A 27,032-nucleotide genomic window follows, 5' to 3' on the forward strand; every position below is an offset into this window, starting at 1 on the left:
CTTTTCCCTAGATAGGAAGTGTGCGCTTTGTGACGCTAAAGAAATGCCCAGCGGTGCTGCTGTGAAAGCTCGATGAAGTGTCTTCGTGGGCTCGCGTTACTATCAACCAGTACGTGTGCTCCCTGGTAGACAACTCTGATTACGTCAAACCAAAAATTGCGGTACATTCCGCAGGTCGCTTTCGAGCACTCATAGGGCTGGGCCAGTGCACGTGAAATTTGCCAAGTCGAACTGTAGCGCTCCGAACTCATTGACCTGGTGCTTTCAGTGCACCGCACTCCAGCTCAGAGCTCTCGAGGACTCTGTCACATTCGGCCTGGCAGCGCGACCGAGATCAAGGGTTCTATAACTTAAAACTTTTCGAATCAGTTTTGATTGCAATGTCATGACGTCAAAGTTACGTAATTACCGATGCTAACAACGGGCGGTAACCCACCGCGTTGTTTGAAAAGCCCCATCAAACGCGCTCCTCGTTTCTAGAAGGTAACTCTTTTCTCCTTTCAAAGCGAATACTAAGGCCTGCATTAAGAGGACTCTGAATTGACTGACAAGAGGCGAGGATCATGCTCAAGTGCACAGGGTATCGATGGGGCCGAGTCAGCACAGTGAAAGTAGATAACCGGATGAAAAGGCCGTTGCTGGCATCTGCGATTGATACGTTTCCTCTTAGTTTGCTCGTGATGGCTGGTCGAAAATCGCGGTGGAGTGCAACTAAAGGCTAAAAATCCCGCCAGAACGGATTCTCAATATATAAGAGCTGGAAAATTGATGTCGTATACGTACCGAAAGGCCTTGATAATATTATACTGTCACGCTATACTGTTTATTAGACGGAAATAAATCCATGCTACCCGGCCGCCCCGAGTACCATGTGCCAGAGCAATCGGCGAGAAGCCATCTATACCTTCCAGGACGGAGCAGTCTCGGGCTTATCAGAGAAACAAATCAGTTTTGTTAGGCATATTAATTCGTCTTGAGCGCATTCATGGGCCCTATAACGTAAAACTAGTCCAATCTGCTTTTATTACAACCTCCTGACGTCAAATTCACGCAAACACCAACGCAATCATCGGGCGGTAACCCGCACCGTTGTTTGAAAAGCCCAATCAAACACCCTTCTCATTTATGGTAGGGTAAACTCCCCAAAATATTGAACTTGCAATTTTGGCACATAGAAATAGACTGCATTATGACGAAGAAACCTGCGGAAGTGCGACCTCGAGCGCCCGCTCAAAGCGGTTCAAATGTCGCGCCGAAGTGCACTGCGTGCCCTGGCGTTTAAAAATGGCGGGCGGAGTTCAGAGGCCGGTTTGTTTATCGTTGTCATTCGCAGTGGTCATCGTTATGGCGGGTTTTTTTTTTTTTTTTTGCTTTTGTGATTGTGGCAAGTAAATGATTTGTACTGAAAGATCACATATTCATTAAAAGAAAATGAGACCTCTACCCAATCTTAGCAATTGCCACAAAAGAAACCCTTACAGGTTCCTCGAAAGAAAAGCCTTGCAGTTCAAGAAAAATTGGACCTGGTACGGGGCACGTACCCGAAACCACCGCATTTCTGGTGCAGCCGCACTACCATCCGAGCTAACCAAAGCGGCTAACAGATAGCAGGGCGTAGTGGAATTTGCCAACAACTTGAAGCAAAGGCAAGAGTTTGACGTAATAGTCCATTGTAGAAAATAATTGTTACGTCAAACTCTTGCCTTTGCTTCGAGTTGTCGAGGAATTCGACTTCACCCTGTCATTTGCTAGCCACCTGGTTAGCACAGATGGTGGAGCGGCTGCCCCGGAACGGCGATGGTGCTGGGTTCGAGTCCGGAACGAGTTTTTCTTCAAGTGCGAAGCTTTTCTTTCGAGGAACCCGTATGGCTTTCCTTTGCAGCAACTGCTACGATTGTGAGGATGTCTCTTTTTCTCTTAATTAATTCTCTCCACCTTGCGGGTTTCTCCACAACTATTACGTCAAGATCATATATTGTTGAAAATATTTCATTTTATAGCAGATGTGCCGCTAGTGGTGCTGTTGTAGCATGTTTCGTCATTGTTATTGCTCCCACTATTACGGTCGTGGTCACCTCTGTTTCTAGTTTCAAACGTATTACTTCCCCAAAAGATGGCACGGCCGTCCAGAAAATAAAGCAGAAGGAGAAATTTCAAAAGTAATCGGTCTTGTGAGCAAATGTCTTCATGGACGAACACAGAACACCAATTAGTCACTCAACCAACTTATCTGGCACCTCTGCCCTAAGACAAAATTTGTCAGTGCTTACACATTGCAGAGAGCAACTATCAATGCTCTAGCCTACTACGAGGACCGTAATTCTGCACGAAAAGCTGTTGTGGAGGCCCTTGGAATTGTTCCAGATGTCTTTTGTAATATTCCTCTCGGCAGGATGGACAAAAAGCGTAGTGACAGGGAAGAATTCTTTGACTACCGAGAGCAAGGAAGGACGACGGATAAAAAGGAACAGTACTAATGGTTTTGGAGACACCTGCAAGAAAGTCAGCAGTGAAATACATTCTTCTGGGGCATTTTGAGGATTGTCAAGCAGTATCCGAACATAAAACTTCATTTTTCTCAAATAGCATTTTTTATGAATTCCTCAAATTCAATGTAGCTTTTCTCAGAAAGTATTCATCCCATACCAGGGACACTTTGTACGCATGTACTACAACCAGTCACAAATACTCTGAAATAAAAAATGTCTGATGATATTAAGGATAACACTGTAAAAAATTACACTGCAAGAAACCCCCCTGCAAGAAACCCCCCATGTGGTTCTGTACATACAGGGATATTATTTTTTTCTTTGGAGGGGGGGGCGTACAAACTCCAAAGAGGATATGATATCTCTTGAGTTCAGATATAACCAATGGGTATTTAGAATAACACTGTGTAATAGCATCACATTCTTCTGCATGGTTGCAGAGAAAAGGTACACTAAATTACTAAACACACCTGGAAATTTGGGCGTGGGCCACAGGAACGGCGAACCATCTGCTCACAAACAAGGTGTTTCATGTTGTACACAAGAGCAACTTTTGTAAGCGCGTGAAATGTGATGCGAATATCTGCAGCCGTTTCTGAAATATTATGTTAAAACAAACATGTACCATTTACCTTACAATACCTCCTTAAACTACCTTAGAGGTCGTCGACAGTGCATACGAGGGTGACTCTTTCAGCGATTTTTACCATTCATTCAGGGACACGCCGTCCAAGCAAGACCCACGTGGCATGGAAGATCAGCCGAGAACACTTCGTTGTGGTTATACTGTACGCACCTTTCATTCATGCCAGTCCCTTTTACCAATTGTCCATAAAACGCCCCTCGCTCCCTTTGTAATGAAAGGAGGCGCAACCCTGCTGTCAGATTGTTGATCAATCAAGGTAACTGAATTGACTTTGGCTCAATATGGGCACATATACAGGGCAGGACATATACAAGGCAGGCTACTCATGCATGCTTAAATGAAGCATTCAAGTTGTTAGACCGGGAAGGATTAAGTGCGACGCTCTACGGGAAGCATCTGAGCAACATACGGTTTGTAGATGACATGGTCCTATTAAAAATGATGCAGATGTGTTGTGACAAATCATTGATGTCCTTAGCCGACAAAATATCACAGTAGGTCTAAGATTAATATGCAGACGAGCAAGACAACGTTCAATAGTCTGGCTGGCGAAGGAGAATTCATGATTGGCAGTAATCCGGTAGAATTTGTACCAACGAAAGTGTACCTACACCAATTAGTCACAGGGGACACTTTTAAAAAGAAGACAATTTACAAAAAAATAAAAATCGGTTGGAGCGCATACAGTGCGCCATACAGAGTCATGACCGTCAGCTTACCCTATTCTTAAAAAGAAAATTGTACAATCATTGAATTTCACCGGCTTTAGCATATGGGGGAAAACTCGAACGTCACCAGAGATGCTGTAAAGGAACCTATAAGTGCCACGAAACGACCGATGGACTGCAAACTAATAGACGTGGCGCTAAGAGATAGTACGGCACAATGTGGATTAGAGAGCAAGATTCAAAACCGATATTTCTGTAGGCAGAAATATCGGTAAGAGACAGAAATGGAGTTTGTGCGGACATGTCACGCAGTGGATATATAACCGGTGTGTAATTACAGTTACAGAGTGGGTAAGAAAAAACGGGACGCGTAGTAAGATACGGCAGCCAAACTAGGTAGTGCTATGATATTAAAAAAACATTGCAGGCATAAGACACTGTCCGCTGGCACAAGAGAGGGGTAGATGAAGCACGCTGCGAGAGGACTTCGCCCCAAGTTGACATAAAGATGTGCTCATGATGATGATGAAGACAAGGCAGGATGCGTAGACAAGGACCACTCTCAGAAGTCAAAAAATTCACCGACGATTACGATACTCATTAATGCGAATTTCGAGCGCAGCTGTTCAGGCGTCTTGAACACGCGATATATTGTGGCAAAGAATTTCATTCTGAACGACAGGATCCTCCCGGCGTCACCCCTGAGCCCCCACTCGGGCTGCTTAGAAGCTGCAGCCGACGAAGCACTTCCACAGGTTGCGTCGCTGATTGTTCAGAAAGAACTGGCTGACACTATTTTGTATTATGATCATATTGTCACATGGTAGGAACAGCGAGGAGTGACACTGTCTCGAAACTGTGAGTTACAAATTTACCTCTTTCTTCGGATAACTTGTGCCCATCAAAACAAGTTACATTCAAGCCGAACAATAGCGGAAAGCAGAGTCTGCGATCGTCGGAAATGAGATCTGCTGGTCAAGCGCATCTGCTTTGTACGTGACTCGTCGAACGTTCCAGTATAATCGCTGGGGCCCGCGTGGCGTTTTTAAAATACAAAAGAATCAGCGTCGCACATACAATGATATTTAAAAAATCGCAAACCATGACAATCGAAAGAAGCGCGAGCGATAGCTTACGCAAGCAGACAATAGCACGAAACGAGCAGTCCGGAGGGTCCGCATGACACCAGTTTCCTGCACGCCCATCTCTGAAGGGTCACTTATTGGTCTCCGCCGTTCGCGTCTTTAATCTCACACTCCACTTTCGCTCTTTCATCTTTCGCTTTTCTGGTTCGCTCGGTTACGCCGCCGATGCCGCCGCCGACGCTCGGCGCAGGAACGGGCGCCTAAACGTTGCGCTCGAAAAAAAGCAGGAAGTGGAACGCATCATCGAGACATACAGATGCCGCCAGAATTGAGTAAGGCAGGTGGCCAATAGCAAAGCGGATGTTATGAGAAAGCCCATTTTTTAATATGCCTAAGAATGCATACAACTCCATCATGATAACAGGAAAGAATACGTGAATACGTGATAACATCCTATAGGTCGAAACCGAGCATCAGGGGTGTCGTTTTATTTCTGGTGATTTACACAATAACGAGCAGCTCGTGCAAATTTTAGCTGAAAATTTCGGACCATTCTTCATATTTACACTTTCCCTAAATTGTCGAAGCGCGACCGTTTGAAAAACTGTATTCCTGCATTAGAGCTCTAAACTGGGCTAGTTGCCGACCACCCGGCAACGTGTACAAAGCGTCGTGCTTTGGTGTTATTTGCCTTTATCGTACAGTACGACTCCAAATAAATATCATTTGATAGTTAGCGCACCTGTCATATTCGTACGAGTTGTCCCGCTGTGCGCGCTGTTTGCAATTTGACCAGCCTGATCCACCTTACTTTTGGTCAAAGATATAGTGCGGAATGCCTTCGGACACGAGAAAGAGATAAGCAAATGAGAGAAAGGTCGGGAGAACCAGAGTTAAACCCTCCGGTTTGCTACCCTGTACCACAACCGAACAAATACAGATGTTTAAAGAGCGCACGGGCAGTTCGGATCCACTCGGAATAAGAGTAATCTGCTTCAAGAGCTCAAGGAAAGAAAACATATTATCAGCGCTTTAAAGAGGTACACGACCCCAAGTGACCTTCAGCCATTTCATGAGAGAGAGAACGGTCTCGAAAAACGAGCGCATGCTTCCTTGCGTAAGCATTGCTCCCTCCGCTTCCCTCGCCCGTCCCGCTGGGCGCCGACGAGAACGATAACTTCTGCCTATCACACAGCGATAGGGTAAAGAAAAAATTACCGCGGCAATTGTGCCATTGAACTCGCACACTTTCCGTTTACTGCAGTACCGTAAACATCGTTGCTGCATTCCGCTGCTCGCATTAAGCCCGGCTTAGTGTGCAGTTTATGCGAAGACTTCGTATCCTGGACCGGTTATAGGGACATCATAACACCGTAGTGTTGCTCGCATAAGGCGTCTGTGCAGTGTCGTAGGTAGCAGTGCCTTGCAAGCCACGATGGTGAAAGTGTCCAAGATTCGAAATCAACAACTGGTAAGTGACTTTTCTGTTTCTTTCTTCGCGAACCGGCATCTCTTTAGCAAATTGAACCAGTGATGTTAGATTTACCGATGCGTAGCTGAATATTGAAGCAATCAAGATTCTACATAACGTTAAATCGTGCATTATTTATGCCGTCCATATCACCGGTGCGCCGTCGTATTCCTTGCGAGAATGTTTAGCTAACTCTACGTACACGGAGTTTTTTCTTTGATGCAGCTTGAACAACACAGCGCCGCATCTCCAGTGTGGACTATCATTAAACAAGAATAGAAGATGGTGTTCCTTTGCGTTTGTTTTCCGTAGTCCCCAGCTAGTTCGCTCTGTGAACAAACATTTAACGCCCGTAGACATAATAACGAAAATAGCAGTGTTTCGGAACAAATACGAACGCAGAAATACTTAACGGCGCGGTACTTAAATGTTACCCCCACCCTAATATGTCGGCGCTAACTGCTCTCCGGTATAGTCACCGCCACTTAGACTAACGTCCTTTTCAACACGTAGGTATCTCTGGAAGGTGACTTATAAAATGAAAAATTTTAACGTGTTGTCAACATGTGGCTATTTCGGGAGATGCCGCAATAAAAACGGCGGTCACTGATAAGTGAACTCTGAAGTCGTTAACACAGTTAGGCACCGCCGTTCCCCTACGTGCATGTGTCAGTAGCCGGAAAACATAACAGCCATTTCGGCAACGCTTTCGAGGTGTTAGATCCCCCCTTTTCTCATTCAATCAGGGTAACGCAGCGCAGTTTCTGTCAGCATTTAAGGAAACCATAAGCTAAAGAAATATTTTGCGGTGCCATAAAAAACTCTTAAGGTACTGATAGACACTGCAAGAGCATATTAGCGATGATTTCTTTGGCTTGAGTATTGTGAAGGCTTAATTCATTGCAACTACTCACGCGTGTTCGGAAATCGTGGTCGCTATTATGTAAGCGTTTTTTTTTTTTTTTGGCTCGATTGTTATCATTTCGTCATTCGCGGCCACCCGAACGCAGTGATAACGTGGGCAGAGCGTCACTCTGACCACTGCGGAAGCCCGAGAAGGAATAGCATTAGAATAGGATTACTATGCATTATTACAGCCCTTTTGCGATTTAGGGGCTGTTCCTTCATTTGACCACTCCCGATAACAAACGGCGTGGCAACAAAATTGTCACCTCGGCGGTTGTCACTTGCACACTGCACTTATCTAAAAGAAGGTCTGCAAATGCGAGGACCCTATTTTACAACGAAACCCGATCCCTCCAATCCTGCTCACGTTTTTTTACATTCGGCTTTGCCGATTCACCGTTCCCGGCAATGCAGTGGCAGGTTTTAGTGCGAGTCAAAGATGAGGAGAAAAAATAACTGGAAATGACAGGAATCGTAAGAAAATGGTGTGCCGGCCGAGATTCGCCGTACATGGAAAGCATTATACAAGCACTAAACCTCTGATTGTGCCGTGTAACAATGTAACCTAAAGTCCCCCTCAGCCCACCCATACCTCTAATATTATATCTTCTTTTTTTGCGTGTGTTGCTGCGCTGCAACCTGCCGGAATACCGATGGCTAAGCAGAATGCCGCAGTCACTAAAACTAAAGCAGCGATGGATCTCGAAGAAGTGGCTAGGCACGAACTTGGTGAAACACCTGAAACCAAAGCAGACTCCTTGCTACGGCTACGCCAACTGTTAGCAGGTACATTTCTCTTTTCTATCCTTACTGTTAAAAACGCGCCATTGAGGTGTGTCTGATCTTTAACGTAAAGTCTTCGATATCATGGTGGCGAGACCACACCGGTCCCCTTCGAGGCATTCAAACTCAGAAGACATTCATAAACCGGCGTACTGCAGTTAAAGTATTGCTGCACATATTAGTCAGGGCATATACCTCGCGATGTGCTGTCTAAGCGGCATGGCATCTTGTGTGTTAAAATTGATAAACAAAAAAAAAAACATTTGTGTACTCCACTGTGCTCTGGGAGCTTCCCCGGCTTCCGATAACAGGTGTATAGTTCTTGAAATACAGCGCTGGCTCGTACAATACAGCGTTACCACTGTGCACTCAAAGTATTATACCGCTTAAAAACGCACTTTGAGAAAGCGAGCACTATACACACTGCAGCGTTACTCACTTCGTCCAATCACCATCACTGTCCACGTTATGCGCTTTCTGTATCTCCTTTCTCACTGGTCCTCTATTTCAACATGTCAGTAACCCCAGCTAAGTGAGTAGTAAGGGAGGGGGCGTGCAACCAAATGTGGCTGTCGTTTTTCGTGCGAGGCATATCGGTACAGCAGCAGCGATTACAGATTGCGCAAGGTCGAACAGGGCTAGCCATGCACTTTAGGGTCCGAGGTCATCGTCGATATCTGTCAGCCAATAAAGAATCCCTTGGGAATCGCGCCAACGTTCGTGTAAGTAATGGAGTCATCCCTGCTAGTAGGAAAGAAAACAGTCCAAATTAAAGACTTGGGCTGCTCAGCACTTAGCAGTATTCCTGTACTCTAGCACGGAAGGAGCACTGGAGCGTCATGGGAACCACACAGGTTTTATAAACCACGTCCGGACACAAATGTTAGATCTGGCTTTCGGCGAACGCTAACAAAAATAGCTGTGGAGATATCGCGATTGGGCACAGGAGACTTTTTCGTCACAGCATTATACGTTGGCAGCGCACTTTCCTGTTGGTTATGTTCAAATGTTTGCGCTAAATAATGTTTCACCATCATCAACCTAATTTTATATATACTGCAGGATGAAGGCTTCTCCCAGTGATCTCCGATTACTTTTCTCTTGCTCTAGGTGATTCCAAATTGCGCCTGCGAATTTCCGAATTTAATCATCTCACCTTAATTTTTGCCATCCTCGACTTCGCTTCCCGTCCCTTCGCGCCCATACTGTAATTCTAATGATCCACTGATTATCTACCCTGCGCATTCCATCACCTGCCAAGCTGCATTTTTAGTCCTTTATGTCAGCAAGAACAACGGCTCTGTTAACGTATTAACGTATTAACGTGTGTTATATGTTGCCTTGTTAACTCAATATGTATTTGTTTGTAAATACGAACATTTCTACAGCCAGTTTCGTAGCTATCACCAGGCTCACGGTGACGATACCCAAAACACACTAAAATACGCAGATGCATTATGTAGCACTGCCTTCATTTGCTTGAGAAAGCACTTCCATAAAAAAATTCGTTAAATTATGAAGTTCTGTAGTCTGCCTGGTGATAATGCTAGCCTCCGGATTCCAAGCAATTCTGCAGAGCTTCAGAAATCGCTGCCTCCTCTTGTGTTAATACAAATACATAGCAGAATTCGTAACCGAGTACTTATTTGGCGAGTTTCCGTTTTTATTCTTTCCATTAAGTATCGCCGCCTGATTAAAACAAATACTCGGCACGTATTTCCGATTAAGTGGGATTTTTTTTTCGTGTACGTCTTAAGCACATTGCTTCCTGCTTTCACAATAAACTCCCTGCAGACTAAAATTTTGTCATTCAACTCGAAAGCTTTTGTTTAATTTTTCAGATATTCTGTTGAGGCGTTGTATGCATCGCTTGGAATAACCTGGCAGTTAGAAGTTTTAAAAATGCAAGGAATTTTAACTCACGTATTTTTTCTATGTTAAACCGTACACTCTCGTATAGCAAGAATAACTCGTGCCCTTCTGGGGAATGCTTTAGCTTATTGTGAGTAGAATGGCATTAATCTTATATTGCAGGCAACGCTAATATTTTTGTTTATTTATTTAGAAAAACCTCACAAATCTACGAAGAGGCATAGCGTAAGGGGCGCATATGGCATGTTTATCACACGATACAATCGGCAAAAAGATATCGATATATAAAGGGATTCATATATTGGCACAATGCAAATGCATTGACATATGGCAAAATGCTTAGGATGGTGTTAACAATGCACAAAGATATGTTAGTCTGGATCTTAGTTTAGATCAACTAGCTCTAATATTAGCTTCTTATTTCTGACATGATGCTTCAGACCCGCCAAAACAAGTCCACGAAACAAGTGGATATAAAATGTAATCAAAGGCGCTTACGCTGCATGTGCTCATAATTTCAGGGGAGCCATCCTTGAAGATTCCTTCGAGCGATGACTTTCTCGTGATGTTTCTGCGAGCCAGAAAATACAGAGTAGAAGAGGCCTTCCAAATGATGAAACACTACTTCCGCATGCGGCGAGATGTGCCGGAGTTCTTTCATGAACTTGTCCCTCAGAAAGTTCCCTTCAGAAAAATTTGCCACGACCACAAACTCCTGATGATATCGCCTGAACCAGGCGAGTATGGGAGGAGCATGGGAGTCTTCAAAATAGGTGAGTTCCCTTAATGACAAGCCTCTCCTGCAAGCATTCCCCCCCTATTGCGAACAAAGACAACTTGTTGCCACAAAGGTAGCATCCTATTTTAATGTTTCACTCGAAGCAAAACCAGTGGCTGTAGATAAGCCTCGCTTGCGTGCAAGTTTTTCTTTGTGCCGATACCATGAGAGGGAAAACCGCTAAAGCACGAGGCACTTTGTGTCCGATACCACTAAATCGCAACAATGCTTCTTTCCATTTCAAACCTATTACTCCGTTTAAGACAAATACATTACTACACGAGAAAGGTGCAGTTCGAAGTTCCGATGTAATGACTCTCAGGCGAACATCCCAACTAAAAGTAGTCTAGGGATAAGCACATTAGTCAATAGGCAAGGGCAGGTTTACCATATTATAAATACAATAAATTACACAATACGCACAAAAAGTTTCAGCAAGAAATAATAATTTCAGGTTGGTTAAATAAAAGAAGCATTATTAGTGGCCCAAATATATAAACCTACAAATTATCTAAGATAGGGAGTAAATTTGGCTTGCAATTCTTTGATATATTTTGTGTGTGTTATTAACTGCATAAATGACAATTCGTCAATAATGGCATGGCTTGAGTCAGCAGCTTCTGTTTTCATGACACCAAGGTGCTACCCTGTCTAGGGAGGGGCGTGACCAATAAAACAATAGCTATCCTATTTATTGTCATTGATTTCATGAGGTTTTCCAGGAAGCCTGTTTGAGGGCGCTCCTTTCAGGGGCGGGTCGTTCCGGGTTGGTACGTAATCGCTTGGAATTATTAATGTTTTGCTGTTTTTCGTTCTCAGCTTGTAACATTAAGCGAGCAAACTGTGTCGTCCTGGAAACCTGAAGTGATGTCTTGTGAATAAAGACGTTAATTAACAAGTGGGATAAACAACTTTAATGTTTGAATTGAGTGCCATTAAAAAAACTGGCATATTATCGACTCATTTGTGAACAATATTTACTTGGTTTTATTCGCATAAAATTCTCCTTTTTTTTTACTTGGTTCACTGTAGCCGGGACACCGTTTAAAATTAAATGCAACAAAGTTTTGTGTCTGAATATGCAGTGACCCACAAGATAGGTGATCTAAGCTTATCATATAGCCACAAACTGTGATGAATGTTTCAGTTTTACTGTAATTTCTTCGTCTTAAAACAGCTGAATTTTCTGAGGGCGCATGATCAGTGGCGGCTAATTCTGTACCTTTATATTTTCTACATTTGCTGCCTTACGTAGTGTCAGCGCTTGCGTTGTTGCATGCCTTATATGTTTTAATATATACGAGTGTGTACGTTTTCCTTGCGGCTGACGAGTACCGCGTGTTTTTCTCCTGATTTGGCGAGGGCGTTTGAATGGGAAACAGCCCCATCTGGGATATGTTCAAACGTAACCATGCCATCGCACTACAATTCCGTGTCTGCCCATGCTATTGCACGGCGGGATACCTTATCCCCAACGTCCTTGACATATTCAGCAGCCTCAGAACAAAAGATACTAAATCAGTGCTCCCGAAGTAACTCCATGAAGAAGGTTATATCGGCGCACTTTCACCTCCTGAGGTTCACGGGTCGACAAAAGGAACTTTGAAAACGCTTCGTCCTGCACCTGAATTATGTGCATTCTACGTTCTGTTGGCTTCTCGCCTTTACCTTTCACTTTTTGACCACCTCACGTCCCCTCCAGATGGACGGTAGCATACAACAACTACTATTCTTTCTTTCTTGATGCCCTCACATGTGTAGTAATGTTTACAATCTTTGAAAGCGTTGACATGGGAGTTTCTGCTCGATTCTCTGTAGAATTCTTGGTCAGACCACCTAACAAAGAAACGCGCTAGAAATATAACAAGTAAAACCGAGATTGTGACGGTGCGGTGCACCAATGTAAGCGTTCTCTGACACATTTTGTTCAAGTTCGCATTTCCTGCCGGTCAGCTTGATTTCTGTGGTTCCCCAGTAGGAATTGCGACCTACGCAGGTGACATGGCGCGATAAATAGCTGCCCCTCGCGTCTAGGTCCACGTCTCCGTACATTGCTGCAGTGAGCACTGAATGCCACCATGGGATATCGCGGTGAATTTGACCTCGAGTTGGAAAGTCACAGTTCTATAGTCCCGGCAAAATTGTTGGGTGTTACATCTGGCAAATATTTCTCTCTCATGAAGACCGCAGGAAAAGAGCTGTCATTCTTCCTCAAGTGTTTCGTGGCCATGACAGCGCGATGTCTGAATGCATTCAAGCAAATGCTCCGCAGCTCCTCCAATCTATTATATTGACCGGTGTTGTGTATGCGGTATCACTGCTGAACGTGCCCCACACCATGTTTGCTTCCCTGTAAGACTGAATCTCTCCTATTCTTCCAACTGACGCTCAGCTTTCAGCACAAAGCATTATTTACGCATTTGGTCACTGATGTGTAGCAAATGCGCCCTTTGTGATTCATCTATTGTGTGGCACTCACCATGAACACGGCAGTATGCTTGTCAACGACTTTCCTTTTATTTATTTTTTTGCGGTAGAGAACTTCAACAAAGTGTCCTCCAATGGCGTCGGATGCTTCCCATTTCTTTTTTCTTCCAGGGCTTCCTATTGGTATGCATTTGAGGCAGAAAGGTAACCAAGTTGATGCAAGTATTTTGACGTACTTGCAGCGCAAAAAAAAGAGGAAATACACAAATAATGAAACAGTACGGAGGCTGATTTTGGGTTCTTCGCATCCTGTCATGATAATGCGCGTGCACGCTTTTTCAGCATTGTGAATATGTCAGACTACCTTGGTCCGTACTTTTAGAACATTTAAAAGAGCACCTTTGGGTTCCATCCTACAACTATGCTCATTGCTGTCACTGAAACGTTCGACTGTAAATACTAGAGAAATACAAAATAAAGAAGAAAGGTAGGCAGGTTTAACAAGGGAGAAAGACTGGCTTGCTACCCTGCACTAGGGTAAGGGAAAGTGGGAGACTGAAAGAAAAAAAATTGCAATAGAGTGCGAGAAACAAGGGGTACAGATGCACGGATCACCTGTAGTTACGATCACCGCACAGTATCAGAGAACAGTAGCACTTGTAACGCAACGAACACCGATTCAGGCTACAACGGTTTTGCATGTCTGTAGTCCTTAAAAAGTGTAACGATTCCCTCGTCACATTCTGCTGCGATGACTTGTGAGCTCGGCATTCTAAAATTATTTTCCCAGATAATGGTCTTTGATCAAAGCATGCTATCGCGATTGCGAGGGATGGTCTGTACAAATTGTAGCGAGGACAGTCACAAAGAACGTGTTGAAGAGTCACTTCGCTACCACAGCCATCACAGGAGGCAATGCCGATCTGTTTGATTCGAAAAGTAGAAGACTTTGTAAAAGCCACTCCTAGCCGTAGCCGACAGAGTCCTGTTGGGATGCGAAGGTGAAGAGAAAAGTCCAGGTGCTGCTGCTGGTTGCCTTGAAAATTTGGAGGATTCTACACCTCTCGTGCGAGCACTCGGAGTTTTTCAGGGACATCTGTCCTTAATTATGTTATCGGCTCCTCTTTGCCGCTCCGAAGAGCCGACCGAGCACGGTTATCGGCGGTTTCTTTACCTATGACGGGGCAGTTACTTGGAAGTCTGTAAAATATCTTGTGGATGGCGTTCGCGGTCAAGGCACGGATGAGCTGCATGAGTTAGCTAACTGTAAAGTCTCGTTTTTCGTCGGCTGCTTGGCTCAAATTACCTTCTTTTCCAATAATTTTCCAAGCTGAGATATGGCCACTGCAGTAGTATGACTGCGACATTGTCGGTCCTTGAATGTACAGCGTCACTGAGCCAGCAGTGCAATATTGTGGAAAACCATCGACATGGTCGAAAGGCTGAAGAAGACCTAAATACGAAACAATTTCCTGGAGAGAACAAACGCCGACGAAAAAAAGCCTAGTTCATGCAAACTACCTGAAAGAAATTACGACACACCCTGAAAAAAGTAATTTTCGAAAGTCTGGCAATACGTTCGAATATTTATACACACAAATAGTGCATTTCACGCTTTAAATACGTTAAACGTCCGTCAAATATTTGTGAAAGTTTGTTAGTTTGCCAGGGATTCCATAATATAATTTAATCTTGCTTTACATTCTCATCCAAATTGACCCGAAAGACCGGTTCCACATTTTCGGCTTCCTGAAGTCGAGTGAAAAAAAAATAGTATGAAAACTCTGCACGGATGACCTCACGTAGTAAGTAAGTATAAATGCGTTTAAGCAATGCCGGAGTAAAAACAAGAGAGCCATAGGCAGAACAATTGACTGCGCTGTATGAGGCAGTTAGCGGCCTGACCTGGAGGTTCCTGCCGCCGTACTACCAAAAACCCGATAGCACGCCAATGTTCTTCACCAGATCGAGCACAAGTTAAGTCATCCTAGGCTCCCAGCCCCGTTTGAATAGGGTGTCCGCTAGCTAAATTCACAGAAGAGTCCAACATTATCAAGCTGAAATGTTCGGCAAATGCTGTACGCAGACGCCATTACTTTGACCGAAATCACTCGTGACGTTTTCTCCTTCGGACAAGTCTACGCATGTCGCTGCTACTGAATTAAAGATGTACACTAGGAATATTCTTTCTAACAGCGTCAGTGTTTAATTTCTTTCAACTCTATTAAAATTAATCTTACACGTTTCGCTCAATTGAATTCTGGGGCTTCACGCACCAACAGCACGATTTGATTATGTGGCACATCGCAGTAGGGGACTGCGGATTAATTTTGACCCGCATGTGGCCGACATGTTGTGTGTGTGTGTGTGTGTGTGTGTGTGTGTGTGGGTGTGTGTGTGTGTGTGTGTGTGTGTGTGTGTGTGTGTGTGTGTGTGTGTGTGTGTGTGTGTGTGTGTGTGTGTGTGTGTGTGTGTGTGTGTGTGTGTGTGCGCGTGTGTGTGTGTGTGTGTGTGTGTGTGTGTGTGTGTGTGTGTGTGTGTGTGTGTGTGTGTGTGTGTGTGTGTGTGTGTGTGTGTGTGTGTGTGTGTGTGTGTGTGTGTGTGTGCGTGTGTTTGTGTGTGTGTGTGTGTGTGTGTGTGCGCGCGCGCGCGCGTGTGCGTGTGCGTGTGCGTGTGTCAAACAATTCAAGTGCATTGTGCCATTCTAGTGCAAGTGCGATCCATGTTAGAGCTATTTCCACTCTCCCTCTAGGTGCTTGGAACCCTGACATCTGCAGCCTTTTGGACTATACCAGAGCAGGGCTTCTGTTGACGGGGAGCTGGCTCCTTGAAGATGTTCCATCAATATGTGGGGTCGAGTGCGTCATGGACATGAAGGGACTAAACATCCGTCACATGACGCAGCTCACACCAGCGTACCTGATGAAATTCGCTAATATTTTGCAGGTACAGAGACACAGCCCTGTTCTCATAACACAATCGGCCATTATTGTCAGTAAGCGGGCTGCTAGATTCCCCGCAATTTATTTTCTTACTCTTATCGGATTTCAACGCTGACTTTTCAAGCAACCAATAATTTGATGGTGCAATAGCGAACAGGCAGTGTCTATGAACCGTTGTGTTTCTCGTATTTTTCTATGGAAGGGCAATGTTATTCATACTTACTTTTAACCCGACTAAATGCTTTGAAATAGCGAGCACTTAGAATCAAGTACAAAATACAAATTTATTATGGGTACGTATTGGTTATCCCCTTGGCTAAAGAAAAGAAAAATATCAAGTTATGGGGCGGCTCAAAAACTGCGCAAAAGACAACATCTACTAAATAGGATAAGTATTGGCAGTTCAATAATGCGAGAGTTAGTGGATATCCAGATACAACGGGTCATACCGAAAACAACGGATAAAAATTTCTCGCGAATGATTGCGCTTCATTGCGTAAAAAAACTTTAGTTATTATTTTTCAGTCTTTCGCTCACTTTTTTCTCGTAGTGGTCCCGTTTTTCGGCATTCGCTTTTCGTACCGAGCGGGCGGCACAAATATACCCGTCCGATACCACTCCGTCCCAACTTTGTTGAGGTAGCACGCAATGCTGCACACATTGCATTTGTTGTCTCATAACGTTGGCATCGATTTTGGTAGGATATGAGGTGCGTGGCGGAAGCCTTTCCCTTCTTATTCTTGCCATTCTCTCCGATTTTAAGAAAGGAGTTTCTGGGCGATAATTGTCGTGCTGCAACATTATTTTTCTTGTAGTAGCCTATCGCGCCATAAGCGACGGAGTTTCTGCAGTGTTTCAACGTGTATAGCTACACTGAAATTTCAGTGACCTGAACTTTCAATCCCCAGAACTGCACTGTGCCCCTTTTAAAGCAGTCTCGCTATTTGTCACTTGTTACTCGCTTGTCTTCTTTAATGAGTGCATCAACGGTCTCCAGCTCGGATTCAGTAGCGGCTGTCCGAGGGCGACCATTCCGAGGCTGATGTTCAGCGCTTGTATAGCCATCTTTGACATGAATTATCCATTTTAGTACACTGTTCGAGCTCATTCACGCGTCGCCAAACGCTAGCTCTAGCCTCTTATCAGTTTCTGCAGCTCAAGTTTGCTCTTTTAGCAGAAATTCTATCACTGTACATTGCTGTCATTTTGCTCCACATGCTGGTGGCTAGATTATGTAACCTTTTGATACGAAATAGTCATCCGCCATTGCAGAAAAAAAAAATGGAGCCACGTAACGCCAAATCAACAATCGGTGAGAAGCGCCCTTTAACCTTAGCTGTTTATTAATTACTCGTACAACACCCACGATTGTGTAATTGTGAGAATGTACTCACAGGGGACTCTGTTAATGAGAAGGAAACTTACAGAAGAATAAAATTGGGTCGGAGTGCATACGGCAGGCATCACCAAATCCAAACTGGGGGCTTACCACTGTCGCTGAAAAGAAATGTGTGCAATCATGGCATTCTATCAGTGCTAACATGAGGGGCATAAAATTGGAGGTTAACAAAGAGGCGCGACAACAAGTTAAGGAGTGCACGAAGAGAGATTGAACGAAAAATGTTCGGCGTAAATTAAATAACCGGAAAAGAGCAGTGGGGATCAGAGAGTGAACTAGAATAGAGGATATTATAGTTGACAACAAAAGAAAGAAAGTGAACTGGCCAGGCCATGTAATGCGTAGGGCAGATCACCGGCGTGCCATTAGAATTACAGAAAGGATGCCAAGGGAAGGGAGAGAAAGAAAGAAAAACATTTATCGGTAATGAGATGGGGTGTCTTCCTAGAAGGGTGGAGCCCTTAGTTCAGGGCCCCACTGGCTCGCGCCACTCCGCGTGCCCGCCGGATCAGCCGTCGCTGCTCTTGCGGGTCTAAGCTGGTCAGCGCAGTCTCCCAGGAGGAAGGGGAAGGGGAAGGAATAAGGGAGTAACCCGGAGGGTGTGGGCACTCCCAGGTGCAATGATATTACACTGTGGGTTTTGCTCCACAGTAGGGACACTATGATGAATATTGTGTGGGGTGGAAGTGGTGAAGATTCTAAAAGACGCAGGGAAATGAATTAATTTGAAGCTGTCGCCACGCGATAGCATCTTCCCGGTTGTGGGAATCATGTGCTGGGGGGAAGTGTCTCCTGCTACCTCTGTAATATTGTAGAGTTTCAGTGTAGTTCGGTGGTTCTGTCGGTGCGTCGTCTGGGTTGGACTGCTCCTCCATAGGCGCCCGGTTAGCGATCTCTCTGGTTACCGCATTAGCGCGTTCATTACCATGTAGAGAGGCGCGTCCAGATGTACAGACTATACGCAGCCTGTGTAGCGCTGTGGGGTGTAATAATGTAAGGATGCGGTATGTGTATGGTGTCACCCTTCCTTGTGCCAAAGTCCTGCAGGCGGTCTGTGAACCTCTGACCACTGTGACGGGTCCATCCGGTGCCGGTAAGGTTTAAGCGTGTACGATGGTCAAGGCGATAGCAGCCTCTTCCACCGTGCCACTGTCCACAGTGTTGAGCGTGGCCGAAGCCCTCAGAATGTGTTGAGCGTGGCCGAAGCCCTCAGACGTTGCCATTGGCTGTTAAGATTACCTTCGACTAGTTCGCGTATGGTGTTGTGCCCCCCGAGTCGTAGTAGGAGCTGCGTGGACGCATGTTGGGGTAGTCCCAGCGCTACCTTTAGCGCTATGTGGAGGAGGGTGTTCATCTGGTGCATTTCGGTCTGAGTCAGGTTATGATAGGAGAGGTGGTAGGTTATTCTGCTAATTATGCGGGTTTGCACGATTCGGAGTACATCTTTTCTTGGAGTCCTTGTCGGCGGTTTGTAATGCACTTTGTCACGTGCGTTACTTGGGTGAAGTGCAGTCGAAAATGGCAGAAACTTAGGTGGGGTGATGGAATTAGCAAATTTCCATCAGCAAGTAGAAATCATCTAGCGCAAGAAAGGCACAAGCGGAGATTGCTAGGAAAGGCCTTAGTCCCGCAATGGACACAAAAATAGACTGCTCATGATGAAAATGTTGTCTCGAAATCAAATCATTGGGTTCAACACACCAAAGAAGACACGGAATATGATTAACGCCGCACTGAGTGCCTCCCAACTAACTTGGAACACCTCGAAATCTTTAACGTCTACCAAGAAAGAAGGAAACGAGCACGTTTGCATTCATTCTTCGTAAGAGTGTTGCGGCCGCGGCAGGGAATTAAATTGATGACCTCGCCCTCTTCAGCAGAATGCCATATTCACTCGCCATATTGGCGGCCGGTTTCGCAAATCGCTTAATTCAATTTGGTTATTTTTCAAGTCATGCTTGTCATAATTGACGGATTTTAAGTGACATACAAATGCCTGATGTATGCTTTCTTGCTCTGTTTAAGAATTGTGGGTTATGTTACTTTTCATCGCAGGATACGTGGTTTGTTTGCAATTTTTTGCCTCCTCATTGCTGTTTGTGTATATCCCTTGTGTCCGTGCCTGTTAACAATGCTTCTGCAAATCTTGCGTTATCCGCGATATTACATCGTGTTAAACGCTGTCTGTCGGCTCTGCCCTTCAAGCCCAATGCGGCTTTGGCAGGCCTATTATGTATTAGTGTTAGCGGAATTCTGTGTCAATAAAGTATTATTATTATTATGTATACGCTTAGCAGAAATATTGACATGAGCGTCATTAGAACTTCCGGTGAAACGCATTCGAGTGTTAGTTCACATCTTAACCAACACCTTCCTTTCATGAACATGGTACGAAGCTCAGTGAACATCAGTGCATTTTATGATCTAGTTGACGCACAAATATTTCTAACTACGTGGTAGTGCCAGGATTCAAGCTACGTAGGCATAACTCGAGCGCAAACTGGCTTCAGTTTGGATATCGCAATATGTCCCCTAAAGTTATTATGAAGTGAATTAGCGTGTTTTAGTTAAATAATGTGTTCTTCTTTGGTTGTGACTCATTTAATTATGTACACAGCTCTTTGCAATGCATTTACACAAATAATATTCGGCCCGTTGCATTGTCTTAAGAAATTTGGGCTCGTGCTATTTAGAGCAGTTGATATAGCCGCAATTATATTTCTGTAAGGTATACATTGATCGCGCTGCTGACATAATAGCGAGCAATAAACCTTTCTTTCTGAGTTATAGTGGTCACTTGTGCAAATATGCGCGAGTGATCTCGAGTAAACGATATAATAGGTTCGTTAACAAGCATGCACCCGCTATAGGCTGGCAATATTTCACTTGGGTGACGTCACTTCTCTTCCATTTAAGCTTCAGATTCGTATGCTAAATTTATGCATGAAGCTCACAGTTCATAGTGAGCTTCCACTGCTACTAATATTTTTTTATCGGAGCCTATAACTCACGACAAGGTCTATGTCAAAACGCATTCACGTGTTTCCTAGGACAATAATAAAGGAAGAAACAATCCATCTTGAAGCTTTCTTTTTTTGGTGCAGCCATAAGCATTGGTGGCATACTCAAGACTTCAACAAAGATGTGGCAAATGCATCCCTGAGAGATTAATCTGATGGCTTCACACCATCGGCAGTTGAAACTCAGGGTGTTCGATGTAAAGCCATCTGCATTTAATTTAAATATCACCTGTTTTCTTGCTATGTAAGCTATTCATAATGTTCCATTCCTGTCAACAATGTGCAATATGATATGTCCATGAAACTGCTCCTGTTCATGGCATGCGCCAGCGCTGTTCGAAGATAGCGACGCCTTCTGGCGATGCAAATAGGCATGTCCTCGGGCCTGATAACTTGTTTATAGAAAATGAAAGGTCAAAGAATAACGATAGCTAGGACCACGTTAAAAAGCTTTAAAATAATGTACACACTTAGGAACATTGTGCCCTTAAGGGTGTTTTCTCGTGTTTATAACTCACCATGTTACACCCATAGAAAATGTCATAAGAAGCCAACAAACACTGACACCAAGGACAACATAGGGGAAATTACTTGTGCTTAATAAATCAAATAACAAAATGATAATTTAATGGAAATGAAAGTGGATAAAAAAACAACTTGCTGCAAGTGGGGAACGATCCCACAACCTTCCAAGGTTGTGCGATCCCAAAACCTTCGCAGCTTGTATGATCATTCCCTATCTGCGGCAAGTTGTTTTTTCATCCACTTTCATTTCCATTAATCTGTAGTTTCTTCATTTCATTTATTAGGCACAAGTAATTTCCCCTATGTTGTCCTTCGTGTCAGTGCGTGTTGGCTTCTTATGACATTTTCTGTGGGTGTAACACGGTGAGTTATTCCTGCAGTTATTCCGGTGAGTTATCCTGCAGAGGCCAATAAATGTTTTGATTATGATGATGATGATGATGACCCAGACGCCCCACCACCACAATAATATTTGCGTTATCAGTGGTAGAAGATTGCCCTGCACGTACTTGGGGGTGTTTATTCCAAACGATACTGCACGAAGCAGTGCAAGACTTACTGCGCACAATATTTCGCTAGCCCCGATGTTACACGAGGAAAAACACGTGCCTTAAGAACTATGATTCGCTTACGCGTTATGATTCACTGACGATTGCCAGTTGATGTGTGAAACAGCACCGACCTGAAACTTCTTAAACAAAGCGAGAGATAAAAAGCGAAAGGCAGAGTGGGAAATAAAAGAAAAAGCTATGCCTTCCTACTTTATCACCGGGGACGCCACGTAGATGAATTAGGAGGTTGACATCCATTGCCTACAGTGACCTTATAATGTGCTGGAACAACTACTTGGAACAAACCGTTGCATACATACACTTGCGGCTTTTTGCTTGCTTGAAATCTTGAAGTGCCCGAGCACCCTTAACTACTGGAATGTGTACGTTTCCCACTAAATACCCTTTCACTACCCTGAAATTAATGAATCCTAACGGTGTTCTGCTAACGAACGCACCCATGTTAGAAATTTTTAAAGAAAGTAAGGGTGCGTAAAGGTTGTCTCCACTTCTAATTCACCCTAGTGGATGTAGTTTTTCTGTGTGTAGATATAGAGGAGCCTCCGTGCAAAATTGGGGGTTTGCAGTACGAGTGGAAGCATCACGAAAACCTCTAAAAAATAGCTGTTTCTGACATTGAAGCTGAGAAAAAAAAACACCGCCATTACTGCTCGGCGAAAGTGACTTATGATCTAACGCGCGGTTTCTCGCCATACTCTTCAAGAATGCAACGACACATCTATGCAAGCTCTGGGGCCCCGCTGCCTACTCGCCCATGAGACGTGCGTGTTTTGATTGGTCTCTGTAGTTTCCCAGGCATTGAGGTGCGAGCCGACCCGAGTGCCCAGCACCTGCGGCGAGCTGAGACTTACGTCACAGTGCCACCACTAGGTGCCCGTATTCTCTGCTCAGGTGCTTCTTTAAGGGCTTCTAACAAAAAAACAATACAATTAGGTTCTTTGTGATTTCGCCAAGATTGGTTCAGTGGTATTATATTACTCATCTATACATAATTTAGCCAAAGTGAAATTTTGTATCATTTGGCATTTAAATGCACTATTTTCTCATATTATAGAGGGATTTTCTCGAAGATCTGAGAGCTAATGTGTGTTATCTTCAGTCGCAACCGACCATTGAAAATCGCTCGTTAGTAACCCCGTTAATATAAATGCATTATTCGCACGTACGGGCCAACAAATTACCTGACGCCAGCCTTATTTCTCGTTTAATGCGCTTTGTGGTGATCATTTTTTTGCCATCGGTATTAAGTGAAACTGATCATTCTGTGAACTAAATTTCCACAGGACTGCTGGCCAGTACGGATAAAGGCTGTCTACATAACAAACCACCCTAAGATCTTTGAAGTCCTCTTTGCAGCGATCAAGCCGTTCCTGCGCAGCAAGCTGCTAAGCAGAGTGAGTGTACTCTGTATTTTCCTCCAGTTACGTTAGTTCTGCCGTGTTGGTACATGTGTGCACGTGCGTGTGTGCCTGAGACTCGTCACAAGCTCCCCTGGAGTCAACTTTGCAGTCCGAGTCCCGAAGTTCACCACTTCGAGGGCGTTGAAATGTCGGCAAAGGTTTTGCCGTTCATCGAGAGCAAGCTGACAGGCTTGTTCAAATTCAGCCAATATCAGCTGCATTTACATATTTCTTTCATCAACTGCGACAAATCTAAAATCATCTCTAAGAAAAAGACGCCTTTCTCTCGGACTTTGTACCCGCGTTACATGCCAGCACTGCTGCCGATGATGATGGCGAGGATTATTATTATTATTATTATTATTATTATTATTATTATTATTATTATTATTATTATTATTATTATTATTATTATTATTATTATTATTATTATTTCTAGTGACAACCTTTCAAACAGGGCGGCGACGAATATGCCCGTAAGCCGCTTGAGCTAATCAAGTGTTACTATATCTGCAAGAGCTTTCATTGTGCATTCAACGCCATCTTCAAGCGTTAGTGCGTGCGCCACCTCCTCCTTCTCTTCACACATCACTTGTGGGGAAAATGTTCAGCATCCCCATTACGCTGAAGCCAGCTAAGCTGCCGCAAAAAAATACTCCGCCATAATGAAAAGGCTCACTCAAGGCAGCAGTTCAAAACTTGAACTATATACCGAAGACCATTCTGTGATAGAGTCAGAGAATTTATTTGAAGAAATTAAGGCAGAGAGGTCGGCCTGAGCTCGTGCGCTCTAGCCAGCAGTTCTGCAAAGGGGGAGAGTGAACGCAGACGAAAAGGCGTGATGAGGGATGATGATGAGTAGAGGGATGCACGAAGGTGAAGGAAAGTTCATTATTCTGATTATCAAAGTCCAAAAATGTCATTCAGAAATGTCCTCCGGCTTCGAGAGCTTGATGTCTATGACGTTTGGACTGAGACGTACGGAAAAATTTGTCAATAAAAATTATTTGTTCCACCCTCACATTTGCGCAGAGTGCACAGAGCTAGAGTAATGATCAAGTTTGCTCACATGTTTCAAGTTTGGTCCTTGGAGCCCTATTTGCGATACCGCCATGCTACTGTGTACTTGAGCGCAGTTCGAACATTATTTGTTTATCGCCCTCAACATTTGGCACCATTCGTCCACATTAGATCGATTTCAAGAAAATGCGGAAATTGCGTACATGATAAATATTTTTGACCAGGTACCTAAAAAAGAAAGTGCAGTAATGACGCCTTGCTGCGATAGCGATTATAGGGACACTTGAGAATTTTGAGACGCCTCCTTGAGAATTTTGAGAGGGCACTCTTTCTGCTGCACAGTGGCCACCACGTGATCATGAAGCACCATCTGAGGAAAATCAACGCAACGCTACATCTTGCTATCACTTTCAATGATTCGCTGCGAAATTGTCCCAACTTTTTTTTTAATTATTTACTTTAGGACACGTTCAAATTGCGATATCAAAAACGATCAGCATACGAAGTCATGTCTGATTAGCAATAGTTGTGCCACTTTCGGGATACCCTTCCTTAAATGAATTTCCCATAACTATGGGCATTTCCACGTCACATTTTCTCAAAATCATCCCTCGAGCTGTTCACGACAGTCAACTCCAGAACGCCAACAAATTTTGGCAGAGTTTGAAACTGAAAGGGAGAGATTATTTCTTTTCGACAAAAAGAAGGCAAAAGGTATGATCTCGACAAGGTCGTGTTCAACCGTTGGGGCCACATATATCGAAAGGGATGCTATAGCCTTAGGATTTATGGTGGGAAGACGCGAATTCAGTAAGCTTCGGCTTCAGTGTTGCAAGAGGAAGTATGCCTTGAAGGGAATACCTAAAAAAGTTTTTTAGCGAACGTTTTTATTTATACAGATCACACGATTTCTCATAGATTTAATTTCCGTCTGTTCCATAAATCCGAGTAGAGCGGCTCTATATGTCACATGCAATTTTGTACCTTTCTGAACTAAAAGCAAAAAAAGCAAAGCAGGTGGCGTGCTCAATAATTTAAATATAGTGTGATCTACACGGGCACTTATACAAAATGAAGCCACGACACAGAGGTGGCGCCCTGCACTGAATGTTTCTGCTGCAACTTTTTTCAACCCTAGGTCCACTTCATTGGCGACGAAGCTTCTGAGTTTTGGAACCGCTTTCCTGACGACCTCGTACCAACGGAACTCGGCGGGAGGTGTGAGCACTTCGATTATGATCGCCAAGAGATGTTGGTGCACAGCAGAACCGGCTTCTTCGAAAGCTTGTGTGCCTGCGGATACAAAAAGAACAAGGCCTGATAAGAGATTGATAATTTAGTGCCAGACATTCAACGGAGCTGCAATCATTCCCATAAATATCAGCCAACTAAACCGAAAGGTTGCATGCTCTGGCTGAAAGTCTGTTCACAGAACACTGCGCCAGTGTGCGTTCGTCTCTTGCACCAGCTAAGAAGATCGTAGAATTACATCCCGGACTTGCACCTTGACAACTGTATGGCTGATTCACACATGGCTCCTCAAGACTTATGTGTTTGGAGAATTGCATCCTTCTGATGGTGTTATCATCAGTGAACCAGCACCACTGCTCCTTCCCATCTCTTTCTCTCGAACCTCTTTCTTTTTTTTCTTTCTTTGTTTTTGTGTCATCCCTAATAAGTGAGGCGTGTATCCATGACTCATGAGCAGAGCCTTGGTGTTTCGTCAATATACATTGCAAATGGCTAATATACATTACCCGCGGTTTTCCAGCATTCTTTACACATGGTCGGATGGAAGTCTTACATATAGCTTCAGACTAGCAATTTAAAGCCATTGATTAAATCAATCATTTGTTTGACTTGTGAAACTTACTTTTGGACACTATCACTGATTTCTGTGAGGTCAGCTTTCGCGCCCTTTGCGTTTTTTTTCGAACATACAAATTTGAATGGGAGAATTTATATTGAGGTAGAGCTAATAAATACACTCAGTTCATTTATCGACCAAATCATCGCGATTTTAAAGGAAACCTGAACTTGCAAATGCTCTGCTCTAACAGCTCGTTTCATTTTCACTAGTGTTATGGTTCACTGTGTACGGCGATGAAGCGCCTGAGAAACGTCGTGCCTCATCGTCACACTCTTCAATGTTAAAAGGCTTGTCCGCCGGGTGTGTGCGACGGGATTATGCACCAGTGCAAATCCTACTCTGCTTTGTCCAATGTTCAGCCCCTCTACGCCAGGGAGTGCTTTTTCTCTGTATTCCTCCGTGGGGGTTGAGCAGTGTGCTGACAGGGCCCTCTACCAGGAAGCAAGAGAGAAGGAGGTTGCCCGGATGGTTTGGGGTATAAGAAGACCAGCGCGATCTCCACGAACACGTCGTCTCGACCCTTGCGTGCAGAAACACGCAGGCTGAACGTTGCTCTACTTTCTGTCTTAGAGCGCACCACTCACCCGTAACGATGTATTAAACTTCTGTTATTGTTTTTACATCACCTTGTCTTCCCTGCCGAATCCTCTCCGACGGTCAATCGGGTTCGAGCTCCAAGCAGACGCTGTTGAAGGTCAACTGCGTCCCCGTAACTGGTAGCAGCCTTAACACTAGATAAGAAGTATGCGCCTTCTGACTGAAGAATTGCTAAGTGGTGTTGCTGCCGAAAATCTATCAGGTGCCTTCGTGGGCTCGCGTTCCTATCAACTATCACGTGTTTCATTTTGCAGAAATTTCTCGTTACTTCAAACCAACAGTTATGGTACATTCAAAGGCCGATTTCGAGCGCTCAGAGTGCTTAGCCGGCGAAACGCTGGATTCGGCTGCTCGAAACCTAGTACCCCAAACGCATTCGTCTGGTGCTTCCAAAGCACCACGCTCAAGCTCAGAGCTCTCGAGGAATCACTCAGCTTCGGCCTGGCAGCCGAGATATAGTCGACTTCCCGTCACTTGGTCCTGGAGGTTTCGTAATTGTTATAGACTCCGCCGTGGCTGTGGCGGGTGTGTGGCTTTGCGGCTGTGCGCTGTGGCAGCACCG

General features: G+C 44.3%; 1 protein-coding gene across 1 annotated transcript; it reads left to right on the top strand.

The window, feature by feature from the left end:
* Positions 1-6,136: 6,136 nt before the first annotated feature.
* Positions 6,137-26,493, top strand: LOC129380107 (alpha-tocopherol transfer protein-like). Its single transcript, XM_055074349.1, has 6 exons — positions 6,137-6,359; positions 7,931-8,051; positions 10,442-10,693; positions 15,878-16,071; positions 22,867-22,977; positions 25,142-26,493. Exons 1-6 carry the CDS (start codon positions 6,324-6,326, stop codon positions 25,322-25,324), a joined length of 897 nt encoding a protein of 298 aa, XP_054930324.1. The 5' UTR covers positions 6,137-6,323; the 3' UTR covers positions 25,325-26,493.
* The last annotated feature ends 539 nt before the right edge of the window (positions 26,494-27,032 follow it).

The sequence above is a fragment of the Dermacentor andersoni genome, chromosome 4, assembly GCF_023375885.2.
Source record: "Dermacentor andersoni chromosome 4, qqDerAnde1_hic_scaffold, whole genome shotgun sequence".
NCBI lineage: Eukaryota > Metazoa > Arthropoda > Arachnida > Ixodida > Ixodidae > Dermacentor > Dermacentor andersoni.

Bases quoted from the DNA above. Each gene is read 5' to 3' on its own strand.
- LOC129380107 (XM_055074349.1), top strand. From the start codon at position 6,324: ATGGTGAAAGTGTCCAAGATTCGAAATCAACAACTG. The intron at 10,694-15,877 runs GTGAGTTCCCTT...CTCTCCCTCTAG, and splicing joins CATGGGAGTCTTCAAAATAG to GTGCTTGGAACCCTGACATC. The intron at 16,072-22,866 runs GTACAGAGACAC...AAATTTCCACAG, and splicing joins AATTCGCTAATATTTTGCAG to GACTGCTGGCCAGTACGGAT.